The sequence below is a fragment of the Ammospiza caudacuta genome, chromosome 8, assembly GCF_027887145.1.
Source record: "Ammospiza caudacuta isolate bAmmCau1 chromosome 8, bAmmCau1.pri, whole genome shotgun sequence".
Lineage (NCBI taxonomy): Eukaryota > Metazoa > Chordata > Aves > Passeriformes > Passerellidae > Ammospiza > Ammospiza caudacuta.
Genome location: NC_080600.1, coordinates 42,303,928 through 42,322,613, shown reverse-complemented (window position 1 = coordinate 42,322,613; position 18,686 = coordinate 42,303,928). Strand labels below are relative to the sequence as shown.

Below are 18,686 nucleotides of genomic sequence, written 5' to 3'. Positions count from 1 at the left end.
CAGGATTGTGCTGGAACTGTTCAGGTTTTTTTTTCCAGGAGCTGCCATACTTGGATTTATGACCAAAACTGTAATTCAAACATGGGCTGAAGCCTCACACTTGGTACAAGTTCATTAAAAAGAAGAAAAGGTTTAAACCTCTCATATTCTCAGATTTCTCTTCTGATTTCCCAGTCTCCATCCAGGCATTGCTGAGGCCCATTTGCCCTTGGCAGCTTCCAGGGAATTCTCCTGGTCCCTCCTTTGCTCTGAAATAAATTTCACTGCAAACACATTGGCTGGGTCTCACTCTATTAGAGAATAAAAATCTCATAGAATTTAATTTCTGGCAAAGATTTGCCAGATTTTCCAAACAACGAGAAGTTTGTGGTGTTGGTTTGGTTTGGGGTTTTTCCCTGCCCTCCAAAAAAGCAAGCAGGTGCACATTTAAAATATTTTAATTGCCCCAATTTGTTCCCCTGCCATAACAGAAATTAAGGCCTGGAATTCACATATAAAATCTCCAAATACTTCCAAAAATGCCCCTTTTTAAACAGGAAAATACATAGGGTTTGATTTATGTCTCCTGTGCTCAGGTCCATCATTTCCAAATATTGGTTCCTGCTGTTAAAAGAAAAGGTAATAAAATCAATTTCAGGGTGTATTTCATTCCCATTCCTGCTGACATGCTAAAATCTGCATCCAGTGTCACAGTTCTTGGCCTTTTCAAGTCTGTTTCCATGTCAGGAGCTTAATGAGCAGAAAGCCAAACAAGAACTCCAAAGATCAATGTCATTCAACAAAACCTTTTGCCTTTTTTTGTTGAACATTCTTGAGAAGACAACGATGACAGATTGGATGTCAAGACCTTTTACATTTTTTTTCCAACTATTTAATTTTTTTTTAACTCATAAAAATAAGCTTGGCTTCTTGGAGCTTATGCAATGTGAAAGCCAAAGCCCAGGAATAAAAAACACACTTGACCTTCATCTGAGGTTTATTTAGCAATTCTTATTTCTTATTTTATGGGTCTAAGTATATTTTACTTATAGAAACACCTTTTTTTATTAAGTTAATGTAAACATTCAGGTGTTTCATTGTGGTAATTTCTCCAAGACAGCAAGTATGGAGCTGACACAATTCAAGCTGAGTGCAGCAAGCCCTGACTTTGGAATTCCGTTCCCAGCATCACTCCTGGCTGCTCCTGTTTACTTTTGGCAAATCCCTGCCCCAGCCTGAGCCCTGCTCTCCACTGATCCATAACCCACAGATGAGCCTCCATATGCCATGGAAAATGGAATTCAATCCAAACAACCATTCTGCTGCTTTTCCAGAGAGCCAATTTCTCAGCACTGAAGTCACAGGGGGAAACAGGATCTTAAGGTTTTGAGTTGTTACAAGCCTGAGCAATTAAATCTCACACAAAAAACACATTAATGCGTGGCCTTAGAGTTGCTGAGGTGAGGAAAGATTAATAACCCTGGCATTTTACATCCTGATATAGCTACAGGCACAGGGAATTTTCTCTGCCTGCTGCACTTGGGGGATTGCACTGCACAATGAACATTCACAGCCTCAGGCTTTCCCATGAAAACAGAAAATAACAACTCCAGCTCTCTAAAGCACTGGACACTGCAGGGACAGGTCAGTCCTCTGGCAGGGAAAGGGGTTTCATGCACAACCAGGATGGCAAAATGCAGCCAGCCAAGCTAATCCTTCCCATTCCAGTCCTTGCCCACCAACAGAGGCTGAAAAATCCCCTAAACTCCAGGGGAACCACTCCTGATAAGAGTCATGAACTCCATGGCATTCCTACACATCAATGCACTACCAGAAATTACTGCTGGGATGAGACCTCGGAGTGGAGCTGATCACAGAATATCCTGAATTGGAAGGGACCCACCAGGATCATCAAGCCCAACTCTCAAGTGAGTGACCCACAATGACATGACGGGTTTTCTGGAGATATTAAACAACAATTCTTCTCAAGCACCTGATTTTATATCCACAAAAGGAATTTACGTTTTAAAAAAATAGGAAAAGAATCAGAGCAATGAATAATGCAAACGTCACATTAACGCTCTCAGCTGCTACCACCATTCCCCAGGCACCTTGAAGTTGTCCATGCTGCAATCACACGAAATTCAGATCCCAGGCACACCCAGAGCTGGCAGGTCTGAGCAGCTCCCACCCCCCTCCCAGCTCAGCCCTGCCTGTGCTCGCAGGCCCTTCCAGGGCTGCATGGAGGGGCTGATCCCGACGGCCCCGGGACAGATCCAGCCTGGAGAGAGGCCTGGGAGGCTGAACCAGAGCAGAGGCTGGGCAGAGCCCCAGAATAAAGCAGGGATTCACTCACAGCATCTCCTCCATGGATCCCCCTTGGGCAGCACCAGAGCCCAGCCAGGGCTGCACCCAAGATGAACCAAAATGGCCCCAAAATGCACGAGCGCTGCCGGGGTCTGTCCCTGGGATCAGCTCTGCTCCATTTGCACCTTGCAGTTCATTGTCCCATTGCAGCTTTAGCCCCTGCAGTCCCACCCTGCTTGTTTTTCTCTCTGCAGCCCACGGGGTTTGTGCTCCTGGGCTGAGATTTGGCTCATTTGTCCTTGGTGCCCAGCTGGAGCAGGAATTGTTTTGTCTCCCTGCTCTGTGCACAGAGCTCAGCATCCCTTAAACATTATCCCTTTTACACTAAAGCAGCTCAGAACCTGAAAAATAGAAAAGCCAAACCTGAGGCATCAGGAGGGGAGGGAGTAACTGGTGAAGGGGCTCTGCCCCTCCTGGGAACTCGACTCAAAGGGAGTTTAGAACACTCAGGGAGATGTGAGGGAATTCCTGCTGGATTTGTGTGGTTTCTCCAAGGAAGTGTTCTATCAAACACCGTGGAATAAATTCATATTTATAGGACTATAAATAAATAATATAATTATAGGAATTTATTTAGGGAAGCTGAGACAACTTGTAGGGAACAACAAAGATCCATCCTGGAGAGAGGAAGGGTCCAGAAATACAGAGAGAATCACAGAGAAAAAATAGTGCTAAAAGACACACAGAGAAAGTCACACAGAAGATACACACAACAAGACACACAGAGAAAGTCACACATACAGATGGGAATAAGGCACAGCAGAGAAGCCACCAAGGGAATGGCGCTCCAGGAAACCCAGGATAATCTTTGTGATGAGGAATAAACATTGGAATTGTTAAGGATGGAAAATCCTTCTCAGAGCATTGAGCCCACCCATCCCCAGCACTGCCAAGGCCAGCACTGATCCACACAAAGCCCCACTGAGAAAAAACACACAGAGAAAGAGAGGAAAACACACAAAGGCACTGAGACACACACAAAGAGACTCACACACAGAAAACCTCTCACTCATACACAGACAGACTCAGAGAATGACACACACACTCTCACACACAGAGAAACTCACACAGAAATCACACACAAACACAATCAGACACAAACACACACACAGAAATCACACACACAAACACAACCAGACACAAACACACACACAGAAATCACACACAAACACAGACACAAACACACACACAAACACAACCAGACACAAACACTCACACACAGAAATCACACACAAACACAACCAGACACAAACACTCACACACAGAAATCACACACAAACACAACCAGACACAAACACTCACACACAGAAATCACACACAAACACAGACACAAACACTCACACACAGAAATCACACACACAAACAGAATAAGACACAAACACACACAGAAATCACACACACAAACAGAATAAGACACAAACACTCACACACAGAAATCACACACAAACACACACACAGAAATCACACACACAAACACAATCAGACACAAACACTCACACACAGAAATCACACACAAACACAACCAGACACACACACACACAGAAATCACACACACAAACACAGACACAAACACTCACACACAGAAATCATACACACAAACAGAATAAGACACAGAGAAATCACATACAGAAACACACACAGAAATCACACAGAGAAACACACACAGAAGCACAGAGGAAGACACAAAATGACCCCATCACACAGAAAGACACCCACACAGACATACACAAGAGAAAAACTGACACAGACACACACACACACACAAACTATGAAAGATTCACACTCAAACACACACACACAGACCTCACACACCCCCCAAAAAGGCTCCACACTCACAGACTCACTCCACACTCACACACAGAGAAAGACTCTCAGAAAGACACAAAAAATCACACGCACACAGAAACAGGAAAAGGCTCCACACACCCCAAAAATATTCTACACTCACATAGACTACACACAGAAATCACACAGAGAAAAGCTCCACAAACCCCCGCAAAATATTCTACACTCACACAGACTACACACAGATCCTACTCTCATGATGACACAGAAAGACACACAAAAATCACAGCCACACAGAAAACCTCTACACACACAGAAAAACCCCACATTGACACAAAAAGACTCACACACACCCCAAAAAGCCTTCAAACTCCACAGAGAGCCCAGCATCACCTGGGAGAGGGAGGAGGACCTGCATTCCAGGCTTTGTTTCCCTTTACCAACTCTTTTATCCAGTGGCTGTGCCATATAAAACATCTGCATTCCCAGGGAGCACCAAGGCCCCTGGTAAAGCAGAATAAAGCTCCCTATTTCCAGAGAGAGGTGTTTAAAGGTGGTTTCCCTCTCCACAGCCCCAGGCAGCTTCCCACAGGTAGGAGGAGGCCCCTGGCAGCTGCTGTGAATTCCCTGCTATCACTAAAGAATCCCAAACACTGATTTTAGTGTCCCACGTGGCCTTTCCTGGATTTCACTGCTGTTTTAAGGGCTGCTTTCCAAATGTATCAGAGTTTTCATGGATTCAGAGCTGGATAATCAATGTCTATCAGAGCCAATTGTTGAAGACACACAGGGAAAATGCATTTCACCAAATGAGTTCAGGCACTTCTGACTCTGATTAACAATTAACCCTCCTCCAATCAGACTCAGAAGTTGAGTAACTACTGCATCCTTGGTGCAGAAAGGAAACGACTCAGGTAAAGAAACCCAAATAAACAAGAGTTTAAAATTCTCCCAGAAGAAAACAACCCATTTGTAGGAGCAGAGTTGTCAGAAAAATCCTGAAGGGATTTCCCCTCATCTCCTTTCCCAGGGAATAAATCCCATATTCCCCACACAAACCCATGTTTTACGTGTATCTACATCACATCTCCCTGCAGTAGTAAAATGAGTGAACCTGAAGCTTTCAAAGGAACTTTATTGCTCATTTTATGGATTTCCCTTTGATGAGCTGCCATTCCAGCAGGCAATCTCAGTTTTTGTACCTTTGGTGCTGCTCCTCTGCTCTGCCCCACCCATTTCCAGGCTAGCTGTGGGAACAGCAGGAGCTGGGAATTTTGCCAGGCATCTCCCATCAGGAATCCTCCCAGCTGGGAGCCAAACCCCACAAGGACTGGGTCCAAATCCACCACGGAGAGAGATAAAACGCGATGGGAATAAGGCACAGCAGAGTGCCTTAGTGATGTGGAATAAAAATTGGAATTGTCAAGGATGGAAAATCCCTCTCAGACTATTGAGTCCAGCCATTTCCCAGCACTGCCCCATGTCCCTCATCCACAGGGCTGTGGACTCCCTGCAGGGATGGGGACTCCACCTGAGCACCTTTTCCTGCAGGAATTGCCCCAAAATCCCCCCTGAGCTGCCCTGGGCCAGCCTGAGGCCGTTCCCTCTGCTCCTGTCCCTGTTCCCTGCGAGCAGAGCCCGACCCCCCGGCTGTGCCCTCCTGGCAGGGAATTCCAGAGAGGGAAAAGATCCCTGGGGATCCTCCTGTGCTCCAGGTGAGCCCTGCCCGGCTCCCTCAGGGATTCTGCAGCCCCTGCCCGGCTCCCTCAGGGATTCTGCAGCCCCGGCCTGGCTCCCTCAGGGATTCTGCAGCCCCTCAGGGTCCCTCAGGGATTCTGCAGCCCCTGCCCGGCTCCCTCAGGGATTCTGCAGCCCCTGCCCGGCTCCCTCAGGGATTCTGCAGCCCCGGCCCGGCTCCCTCAGGGATTCTGCAGCCCCGGCCCGGCTCCCTCAGGGATTCTGCAGCCCCGGCCCGGCTCCCTCAGGGATTCTGCAGCCCCGGCCCGGCTCCCTCAGGGATTCTGCAGCCCCTGCCCGGCTCCCTCAGGGATTCTGCAGCCCCTGCCCGGCTCCCTCAGGGATTCTGCAGCCCCGGCCCGGCTCCCTCAGGGATTCTGCAGGCCCTGCCCGGCTCCGTTCCCTTCCCTGGCCCCACTCCAGCCCCTCAGGGTCTCCCCATTGCCATGAGGGGAAAATCAAAAAGTGGGAGCAACTATGAGGGGAAAAAAAAGTGAGGGGAGTCTGAGGAAGGTTTTTGCTGCAGAGCTTTTCCCTTCTGGATCCTCTTTTTCTCCAGGCTGAGCCCCTTCCCACCTCCCTCAGGTATTGCTCAGCCCCTTCCCAGCTCCCTCAGGAATTTTCCAGTCCCCTCCCAGCTCCCACATCTGCTCCTCACAAGATTTGTGCTTTTTGGATTGCTTTATCCCATATTAATACAGAAATAAATGAATTTTGCTTCAGCCAGGAGAGCTGAGCCTCCTCCTTCAGTTTTTCCAAATAAGTCAATTTTCTGCAGGTCTGAACCTCGAGTTTCCAGTGGGGCAGCACCTTAAAAACAAAGACAATCCCAAGATTATCCCCATCCCATGGAGGGAGCATTCTCCATTCAGGGATTTTGGAACAGATCCCAGTCCAGCTGTTCCTCCTCTGTCTAGAAATCAGATGCTGAGGCTGACCAAAGAAATGTAAATCCTGAATCAAATTATCTGGCAAAGCACATGAAGAAAACATAAAAAAGCTACAAACAAGTGGAGAGAGGGATAAAAATGAAAGACACTCACCAAAATCCACACAATTCCAATTCCTGCCTTTGTTTGAGGGGATAATCAAATCCTGCAGGTGCTCAGAAGAAAATCCTTGATTTAAATGCTACTTTCAAATGGAAATACATCAGCACTTTACTCCACGGTTGCAAAGTTTATTATTTTTCAGATTTCTTCTGCAGAACAACCTGCAATGAGCTGCATTCTGGTGGAGGACAAACTCCTCATCTGCCTACCTAATCTGACTGCTGGTAATTAATTTTTAACAGATTTTATATTCAATTTCTACATGAATTTTAAACAATTTTTCAGTCAATAGACACAGACATATATTTACACTTGGAGCTGGTTTTCAGGGCTGTTCTGCCTTGGGAAAAACCTGTCCTGAGGTGTCCAAACCCCAGAAAATGTCCTTGGACACAGGAATTTATTGATGAACACCCTTTATGTGCCAGGGGAAGCACAATCAGGGACAACCCTGGGATTTTGAAGGCTGGGTGGACAACCCAGAGGTGCCCAGCAGATTATTTTTTTGGCAGCACAGAGGGAGGAGGAAGAATTTCCTCTCCTTTCCTTGGTTGGGGCAGCCCTGAGAGGAGAATTAGGGAATGAGTTCGGTGATTGCTCAGGTGTAAAACCAGCAGCACTAAAACGCAAACCCTGCTGGCAAAGCCCAAATGCTCCACCTCAAATCTCACTTTTACCTGATAAACTCCAGAGAAAACTGAAGCAGTTTGACACCAACACCTGGGCTGAAAGCAGTGCTTGAAAGACTCTTTTTTTTTCTGCTTTTCTGCATAACTAAGGAACAGTTAAAGAGTTGTGGCTGCTTTTAGCTGTGTTGACTTTAAAAGTGTCTGAAGTGCCAAGTTTCAGGTTTCACCTCCCGCATGTGCCCGGACATGTGGTTTAGCACATTATCCTCAACCACTGCAGCCTTTTTTTTTCATGGAAGCCCCTCAGAATAAAACGGGGCAGCGCAGTGGCAGGGAAGGCAAAGCATTCCCTCCCCAGCCACAGTGGATTATCTGGGGAAACACTTCATCAACTGATAACATTCCTCAGGCACAGCAAACCCCTCTCAAAGGCAGAGAAAAAAAATAAATAAATAAAGCACAAAGCGATTTAAATGTGAATTGCAGCATCAACCCCTCACCTGTTACAGCACAGGGAGACAGTCCATGATCTTATCTAGGGGTGGTTAACCACAGGCAAGGTTGTAAACATGGATTTTACCAGTTAAGACAATCCTGACAATTCAGAGAAGATCTCAGCTCCCTTTATTTTGGCAGCTAAGCACACAAGTAAAAATTCCTTTGGCAATTAAACATTCTTTTTAGAGGAGTTTGTTGTGTAATTGCTTCACTGTGCTGGTTAAACTACTAACAACGCCACATAGAGGAATATATTTTAAATGAATATGTATAATGTTTACTAATAAATAAATATTATATATATAAACAATATATAATATTGTCTATTATATAATATAAATTGCCTATTCTAATATATAATATATAATATATAATATATAATATATAATATATAATATATAATATATAATATATAATATATAATATATAATAATATATAATATATAATATATAATATGTAATATATAATATGTAATATGTAATATGTAATTTATATAGTATATATTATATATATATATATTATGCTTTTTATACTTTTATATAATTTTTCTAATTTAATAAATTTATACTCTGCACTTAGCTGGGTATTAACAGAAGAAAAGAGTTGGTTTCTATCCACACAGAATAAAGGAAACTTCCTGTGGTAAGAAAGCTACAAACTGGACTTTCTCATCCTCACACAGGCAATGCCACATTTTTGGCAATATTAAAGAAAATGGGGCTATGGGTTTAAAATCCCCAAACCCTAGAAATGACATCTAATTTGAAAAGTCACCAAGCATCCAGAGAATTCCATAATTAAAGTATCCAGGTGGAATATTACCACCATTCATAAAATCAAATAAAAAGCATATTAGCAATACTATGTACAACAAGTCTGAGTGACTACCCAAAAAAAGCCTGAAATATCCTTAATTTCTGGATTAAACACAACCTGATAACCAACTGGAACAACGCCACAGCTCATCCTTCCCAGGACCCCCAGGCCCTGAGGTCAACCTCAAACCCAATTTTGACCCTCATTCCCAAATTCACATGTCCAAGGACATTTTCTGGTGTTTGGACACCACAGGACAGTTTTTTTTTTCATGGCAGAACAACCCTGAAAACCAGCTCCAAGTGTAAATAGATGTCTGTGTCTATACATGGAAAAATTGTTCAAAATCCATGTAAAAATTGAGTGTAAAATTTGTTCCACTCTCTTGGGATACTGGGACACAGGAGAGATGATGGACTTTGGACCTGGTTAACATAAGAGATTTGAGAGACAAAGTGCCTTGGCAAGAGCAAACAGAACTTTGAGAATTAAATCAAGATTTCAAGAAGATTAAACCAGACTGGTTTACCAGAAAAATAAAATTTCATTAAACTCTGCAAGCAAGAGATGTTTAAAATGCATAAGTTTGTGAATGTGATTTTAAGCTAATCATCACAGTAACCATTGTTAGTCTCCCAAAACAGTGTATCAGTAGTCCACAATAAATTTGGATTTTGATCACCAATCAGTCTTCCCCGTCTCCATCACTGACACCAAATCCTTCAAATCCCAGCATTGTCCCTAATTTGCTTCCCCTGGCACACAGAGTGCTCATCAATAAATTCACGTTTCCAAGGACATTTTCTGGGGTTTGGACACCACAGGACAGGTTTTTCCCAATGCAGAACAACCCCAAAAAGCAGCTCCAGGTGTCCCTGGTCCTTCCTGGCTCTCTGCTCCCACTCCTGTGATGTTCCTGCACGGATTTTACAGAGCTCTGACTTCAGCTGCTGACCTGAGGTTAAAACCTGAGCCACCCCGCAGCTCCTGGGGTGTTTTTTATGGAATTCAGGCATCAGAGGAGCTGCTGTTTGCCCTGGGCTTTTTGAAAGAGAAGGGAAAACACAGCTCCTTTCAATCCCAGGGCTGTTCTGTCAGCCAGCTTTTGGGGAGGCACAGTCCCACCCTACAGCTGCAACTCCTGAAGGCTTGGAAGGCTTTTTGCAAGGAAGGGCTGAGAATTTGAGGTTTGAAAACCCAAGAGCAGCCTAAATACAAAGCAAGAGGTTTGGGTGATCAGTTATTATGGGATAATAATAATAATAACATTCCATTGCAGAATGCACTTTAAAAAAATTATTTACATTTTAAAAAGAGAAAAAGCAATTTAATAAGTGATGCAAAGGCAATCACTCATCCTCTCCCACCAGCACATCAATGCCTGACCATTCCCTGAGTCTCTGGAAAGACCAAATCCTCAGGTTTTATTGCTGAGGAAGACATGATAAGGTATGGAAATGAAGTGGAAAATGCCTTTGATCAGATCAGATCTGCTGTCCCAGCTGGCTCCAGTCGATGCACAGAACCAAATTCTGACGCAGAAAGACAAATTCTGCTCCTTTCAGATGTTACATAACCCAGCAAAAATGCATTTAAAGTATCTGATGTGACTTCAGTTACCCTGTTTGCCTTTTGGTAAAAAGAAGAAGAGGAAAGAAACTGCTCTGTATCAAAAATCCACATTTCATTATTAGCCTTTTTTACAGCTTGCCCTTGGTGGGCTCACTAAGTTCTGCCAGGGAAAAATAAATCCTGTGGCACTGAAATACGTGAACAAAGGACTTTTCCTCCTCTCCTGGGAATTTTAAGTGATATATTTTTCTCTGCCTCTGAAATGTGGCTTCAAACCACAGCAAACAATACTCTGCCAGCAGCCAACCACCATTTGTCAAAGCACCAGGGCATTTCTGAGTCAGGGCTGGTCAGGAAAGGGAGTCAAGGCTACTCCAGCCTTCCCTGGGGAATTCACAACAGCTCAGGAACTGAGGCTCCCAGTCCTGGCAGGTGGGTGGCAGGGATAAATAAATGTGAGGAGTTGGTTCAAAACAATCACTGCCACAGCCAGGAGTGGTTGCAGCGGGCAAGGAAGGGCACAAAGGGAAAAAAAATAATAAAAACAAAGGAGCTGTGGTTTGATTCTCTACAAGACAAATCCATAAATAATATAAAGTGATATGTCCTGATTTTGAAAATTTAACGTTTGGTTACAATATCCTGAGTTGGAAAGGACCCACAAGGACCATCCTGCACCTCTCCCACAGGGAAAGGCTGAGGGAGTTGGGAATGCTCAGCCTGGAGAGGAGAAGCTTTGGGGCAACCTCAGTGCAGGAATGATGGAGAGAGATCTCCATGGGATGGAAGGACAGCACACTGGGAATGGCTCCCAGTGCCAGAGGGCAGGGATGGAGGGGAGATTGGGAATTGGGAATTCCTGGCTGGGCTGGGATTGCCAGAGCAGCTGGGGCTGCCCCTGGATCCCTGGCAGTGCCCAAGGCCAGGCTGGAGAACCCTGGGACAGTGGAAGTGATGCCTTGGGAGGCATCTAGGATGCTCTAGGCTGGGCAGAGTCCCAGAATAAAGCAGGGATTCACTCACAGCATCTCCTCCATGGATCCACCTTGGGCAGCACCAGAGCCCAGCCAGGGCTGCACCCAAGATGAACCAAAATGGCCCCAAAATGCACGAGCGCTGCCGGGGTCTGTCCCTGGGATCAGCTCTGCTCCATTTGCACCTTGCAGTTCATTGTCCCATTGCAGCTTTAGCCCCTGCAGTCCCACCCTGCTTGTTTTTCTCTCTGCAGCCCACGGGGTTTGTGCTCCTGGGCTGAGATTTGGCTCATTTGTCCTTGGTGCCCAGCTGGAGCAGGAATTGTTTTGTCTCCCTGCTCTGTGCACAGAGCTCAGCATCCCTTAAACATTATCCCTTTTACACTAAAGCAGCTCAGAGCCTGAAACATAGAAAAGCCAAACCTGAGGCATCAGAAGGTGTCCCTGCCCATGGCAGGGGTGGGATGGGATCATCTTTAAGGTCCCTTCCAGCCCAGGCCTCTCCTGGGTGGTGAATGCCCCAAATTCCAGTTTGATTTAGCACAGAGTTCACAGAGCCTGGGGCACTCAGGGAGGCAATGACAGCCCTTCATCTCTGCCTCCTAAAGGACAAAAAAATGCAGATTTTAGCTAAATTAGCAGGATGCTTCAACCAAAACCTCACTGCTCTGAGTATTTCATCCAGCTGTAGTAGAGAGTGCAGGTCAAAGGACACTCACAGCCCTGCACCCCAAATCTCTCATTTCCTGTAACCAGTGAAGGAGAAATCCTACCTGGCTCCACACATCACTCTCCTGGTCTAATTGGGCTGTAATTATTAACTTCACTTATTGCTTCACAGAAAAGAGATTTTCAAGTCTGTGCACATCAGCTGTAAATCTGCAGCTCTTTGATACCTCATGAATATTATAAACACCAATTTTAAGGTTTTCTCCACTAGAGATCATTGGTGCCAGTGTCAATTTTTTAGCCATGGTTTCACAAATCTCTCCAAATGTGAGAATTATTACAGGGAAGGAAAGGAAAGATAGGAATTCCTGTTTCTTTGTTTCTTCAAATTTTTAGCCATGGTTTCACAAATCTCTCCAAATGTGAGCATTATTACAGGGAAAAAAAGATAGGAATTTCTGTTTCTTCGTTTCTTTAAATTTCTTCAATTTGAAGAAATTTCTGTTTCTTCATTGGAAGAAATGAAGCCAAATAGTAAATTCTGATGTGTTATAGAGACAGTTTATATATATGTATATGTATGTATATAGATATGTGTATGTGTATATATGTATCTATAAGTATGTATATATACACACACATATATATACAAATAAATAAAGCCTGAAATAAAGAAACAAGAAGATGAAACATAAAAGCTCACAGCACAAGTCCTTCCTGAAACAGAAAGAATTTTTCCCTTCTGTGCTGTGGATTTTCAGTGTTATCAGACTAGATTGATATCAGGCAGTGTCGCAATAATCTCAGAAAAATAAAATAATTATGAGGAACAGAAAGCAGCCCCAGGCTGGAATTAGCTCTGCACGGGGAGATTCCCCAGCCCTTACACCCACATGGTGCTCCAAAACCTGATATCCCAGAGGAGCAGCTGCAGTGCCAGCATCTCCTGGGTTTGCTTGGACATTCTGCTTCCTTGACTTCTGTTGGGTGAAATTCATGAAATTCATTTTTATATATTTATATAAACACCCTCGGATTTGACTCTACATCCACGTGAGGCAGATGAGCCGCCCTCAACCTTCCCAAAGAGGGAAGTACCACTGTAATCTTAATTTTGGGGTTTTTGATGTGTAGGTTTAGTTTTAAAGGATAGGCACAGGAGCAGACTCCAATTTTGGAGCAGCCACGTTTTCCTGGACAGCTGGGATCCAGCAGCTGCTGATGAAACACCCAAGGAGGGGATGAATTATCCCACAGAGTCCGAGGTGGGAATTACAGGAACAAGGATGAGCCTGGGAAGATGTTTATATTTCAAACACTGTGCATTTCTCCAGCCAGGCACAACAGAAGGAGAGAGTGAACTTCCAAGGGAAAAATGATGATCCCAGCCAGAGAACAGTGCTGGGACCTGAGCGTGCACCTGATGCTCTGAAAGTAAAAGCCAAGGAAAAGCCATAAAAACATAAAAACCCACAGCAAAAGCCCTCCCTGAAACACAAAGAATTTTTCCCTTCTCTGCTGTGGATTTGGAATGTTATCAGACAAACCACAGACAGAGAGACTTTGGTGTGTCCAGCCTGGGGAAAAGAGTGAGGGGAAGGAGACTCATCCCAGCCTGGAGCCTCCTCCTGGGGGGCGGCTCCCATCTGTGTGGACCAGGGAACACCTGGAGCTGGGTGGATGGATTTTAGGGCAAAATTAGGATGGATTTTAGGGCACAATTCTTCCCCCAGAGGGTGCTGGCACTGCCCAGGCTCCCCAGGGAATGGGCACACTCCCAACACCTCCAGGAATTTGGACAGCCAGGGATGCCCAGGGTGGGATTTTGGGGTGTCTGTGCAGGGACAGGGATTGGATCCATGATCCTGTGGGACCCTTCCAGCACTGGATATTCCATAAAATGGATTTCCTTAGCTGCCAGCTGAAAGAAGGAACAGCCACACTGTCCAAGCCCCCACATCTAACACATCCCAAGCACCAAAAGGCCTGAAGCCTTAAATGACATTTAAACCGAACCAGCCCCTGAAAACAAGGTTTGAGGCGCTCAGGAGGCACACGAGGCCCCTGGCTGTGCTTCTCCCAAAGCTTTTAGCTCAATTTCAGGCTCTAAGCTGAGCTCTGAATTAGTGCAATTTGCCGCAACAGGTTTCTTCACATCAGGACAAAAGCGGGGCAGCATTTTTCCCAAAAAACTAAAAAGGGATTAGATGACGCTGAGTGCTAAGTGCTCCCATCTGCGTGTTTAGACTCCTGAGCAGGTAATCACCCTCCAGGGCACATCCCCAGGGCTGGGGAGATTAGCTGGTGTCTGCCGAGCTGCTCCTGACGTGGGGAGGTGAGGAAGGGAGGGTGGAAAAGCGCCCTGGAGCACCAGGAAGGCACCAGGGCCAGAGGCAGCTCCTGGGGGAGCCAGGCTGGGATGGCAGCTCCTTCCAACCCCAAACAGCCTCGGCCTGAGTGGGTTCTTTGGGGGTTTTCTGCCAAGGTCAGGATTAAATGTGTGAGATGGGATTTCTTGTTGGGACTCAGGTGTTTATCAGTTCTTATCTCTGTCACAGTCTCACAAACCCTGAGTTCTGTAGAGCTTCACTCTGAAACTCTAAAAATGGAGCTGTGTCTCTCTCTCTCTACAAGGCCTTTTTAAGGATCAACTGTCCAATTAAGAAATGACACCTCAATTAGTTTCAATCTAACCCAAAAACCAATCGGTCATGGCCTTCAATGTGGACTTTTATATCAATTACACAAAACCACCCAAACTCATGGAGGAGAAGGAGGGGAAGAAGAAAGGAGAAGAAAGAAGGAGGTGAGGAAAGAAGGAGGAGAAGAAAGAAGGAGAAGAAGAAAGAAGGACAAGGACAAGGAGAAGAAGCAAAAGGAGGAGAAGGAGGAGAAGAAGAAGGAGAAGGACAAGGAGGACCAGCCTCCACCCTGCTCTATATACATTGCTATATTCTAAACCCTTAAACTCTGAGTTTCCCACCCTGTGCTATCACACACTTCTATCCAAACCCCACACCCACAATCCCAGTTCCATCATTCCATTCTGGAAGCTTCTCCACAGCCTCAGGTCAGTGCAGTGTTCTCCTGGGGGTCAGTGCCTGCCAGCACAGAAAGGCTGAAATTCCCAGCACAGAAAATCTGAAATTCCCAGCACAGAAATCTGAAATTCCCAGCACAGAAAGTCTGAAATTCCCAGCACAGAAAGTCTGAAATTCCCAGCACAGAAAGTCTGAAATTCTCAGCAACCAGGAATCCAACATCTCTCCCTCCTATTTGAATTATGAACACTGTTTTGACATCTTTGTTAAAAATCTGTTGGATATACTGAAGTAGACAAGGTATAAATACTATGGCAACTATAATGATAATTAACACATACGTGTATTTTAAAAAGTTTTCTCTATAATGGTTTCTCTACATCCTCAAATCAAATACAATATTCTCTTAAAAATCAATACCTATCAACACAAAAAATCTAAAATTCTCAGTAACCATAATTCCAACATCAACCCTGCACTCTGTGGCAGGAATTGAAGGGGTGAAAATTTCCATGGGGCCACCAGGGAAGGAATAGTTATGATCCCACTAAAGATGGTGTTTCACGCAGGTTTTTTGCCTGATAAATTTGAAGGAACATCCAAAATTGCAATATCTTGCACTTAAACCTAAGGCAAGGCTGCTCCTACAACTTGTTAACTCTCCATCCATATAAACCAAGGCAGGCTGAAGGATTTCAGTCTTAGCTTCCCTAACATTTGGAAATAATCCTGCAACTGGGCTACAAGGAAGAAAACCACATTTCTTTATAGGAAAACACAGACATTTTGAATAGGAAAGACAATTGTTCTCACAGACACACTAATTTATGGGCAAAACTAATTGAGAGTGTGAGAACCACTCTATTTCAACATTTTGAAGAAGCAGAATGTCCAATCTATTTATACACCTGATTTTTCACGCCATTGTTGCAAGGATCTCTTCCCACTTTGTTTTTTAACAGGTAAAAAATGCAGGATAATGAAAGAGGAAAATGAAGGATGGAGGGGCCTTCCCCTATATTGAGAGCTGGGGAGTGGAAACATTGAATTTAAGAAACCACAATTTTCCCTGCAAAGCAGTGAGGGCAGGACTGGGTTCTACCCCTGCCACCTGTACAAACCTCAGGAGAATTGCTGGGAATGGGATGAGCTTTTAGGGCCCTTCCAACCCAAACCATTCCAGGACGATTCCTTGGGGCTTTTTTAACACAATCCCTCAGGTTCTGGTCCTTTACTGCCCTGCTTCCAGACCTATAAGATGATATCAGCAATGGGGTTTGTAAGTTTATTCCAAGCAGCTTTCACACAACAGCTCAGATTTGTGTGAACATCAAAGCAAAACCCAAATAAAAACCATTTTACCCCCAGTTTGGTCCCAAGCCAAAGCCTGTAGTTCAACCCAGGCACATCAAAAAGCCCCAGGCTCCAGGCAAGAAATCCCAATCTCGTTTTGTTGGATCATAGCATGGGCACAGCAAGAAAATGAGGAATGCCAGCAGTTATCCTGAGCCTTCACTGAAAATCATGGAATCCCAGGATGGTTTGGGTTGGGAGGAACCTTAAATTAATCCCATTGCCCCCTGTGCCATGGACAGGGACACCTTCCACTGTCCCAGGCTGCTCCAAGCCCTGTCCAAGCCAGCCTTCAGCACCTGGCCCTTGGAACGACCATCCTGGTGATCCAACATCTGCAGAAATCACAGAAATCACGTGCAAAGCCCAGCTGAAACCTCCTTATTTAGGCTGATTCTCCCAGCAATTACTGGAAAAATCCCTGCCGGCATCTCATGCATCACTCAGTCCGCCTCAATCCCTCAGGAAAGCTGCCACCTGGAATTCCTTCTGAAGTTTACTGGCAGGGAACTATCAAAGGTGCCTTTTCACCACTCCTGAGCTGTTGGACATGCCCCTCATCCAGGAGGCCTTTGAGGCGCACACAACAATAACCGGAGCATTCCTTTCCTTTGAGTCCACAAGATCCAGCCAATAGGTCTGAGCAAAGGAATTAAAGTATTGAGGAACACAGACTTGGGTGGGAAAAAAAAAAAAAAGAGGGGAATTTTCAGGAGTAGCAGACTTCATGCAGCAGAATCATTATGTTTTAGAATTTTTAATCATAGAATGGGTTTGGGTTGGAAGGGAGCTTAAAGTTTGTCTTGTTGCAATCCATTGCCATGGGAAGGGAATCTTCCACAGGCAGGGAATCTTCCACGGGTTGGGAATCTTCCACTTGGTGATTTCTGAATTTGTAACTCCTGATTCTGCAGGGTTCTCCTATGTAATTACCACATCCATATAAACAGGATAAAAGGAAATACTCCCTCTTTCTTCTCCCACAGCTGAAACTTGGGAAAATGCAAAACCAGGCAGAAAGACATTGGGATAACGTGCCTCAGCCTTGAGTTAACAAGGCACAGGTGTCTCTCCTACAGAGCTCCCAAGGGCGCAGGAAAAGGAAAAAAATGGATTATTTTCCTTGCAGCACCTCGGGCTGCCAATGGCAATCACCTCCCTGACCTAGAGACCAATCTCCCCCACCTTGGCCGTGCTTTCCCTCCCTCTCCTCGTGCCAGACAAAGGGAATTCATCCCAAGAGGATCAGCAGGCGGGATCCATCCCGTGTAAGCTGATTATGGGATCTCCCTCTCCTGACAGCGAGCATCACCCAGATGTCAAACTTCAGAGAGGGCCCTGCAGAGCCACGGGCTGCAGATTATCCCTGTGGAAGGGACGTCACTGAGAGGATGGGGCTGGCAGAGCAATTATCACGCTGGGAAGCACTAATTGACTTAAAGCAAGGAAGGCACGGCGGGAAGAGGGGGAGCTCTGCTAAACGAGTTAATTGTGGGCTGACTGAAGGGTAAAATATCACCATGCAAAGGTTGATGAATCACCAAGCTGTGGAACAACCTGGACAACTCCCCTGCTCCCTGCCATAAAACATCCCTCTGCAATTACCTCTGGAATTCACCTGCGCTGCAGGTACAGGGCCTGGCTGGGCAAGGGGACACAGACACACAAAACACCGACAGAGTCAGCTCTGAATTCTCCTCCTCTGAGCTGATCTTTGAGTTCTCACACTTTATTCTCTGTCACCACAAACATTTTAATCTTTTTGTCCTTTTCTTAGAAACTCATCCAAGCAGAGGTGTGACAACGGGGAGGTTCGAAGCCACGGAGGAAGCTTGAAAACTCAGAGGGTCAAAACTGACCTGAGAAACAGATGTCTCTACACTTCATATTTTACAATTTTAAACAAAAACATGTTGATTGAGGGAGAGAAACTTGACTCATTCTCTGAGCATCTGGGATTAGCAGCACGGCATTGCTGCAGCACATGGCTGTGATCCCTGCCCCGGCGGCTCGCTGCCTTGCCCTCTGACAGATGGGAAATCACACAATCCCGTTTTCCTGACACTGCCCTCAGGAACCAACCAGCTGGGTCTTGCAAACCAGCTCTATCTGAGTGAGCCACGTGCTCTGCTCAGCCCCAGGGGTGTTTTCACTCCCTCCATCAGCAGAGCACCCAGGGCCTCGTGCGGCACCGAGCCCTCGGCGCCCACCAT

At 45.4% G+C, this 18,686-nt stretch overlaps 1 protein-coding gene across 1 annotated transcript in view; it reads right to left on the bottom strand.

Moving 5' to 3' along the window:
- LYPD6B (LY6/PLAUR domain containing 6B) overlaps positions 1–18,686 on the bottom strand; it is a 40,741-nt gene extending 22,055 nt beyond the window's left edge. The window contains 1 exon segment of the mRNA XM_058809742.1: positions 18,627–18,686. Within this exon segment, the coding sequence (XP_058665725.1) occupies positions 18,627–18,686 (60 nt within the window).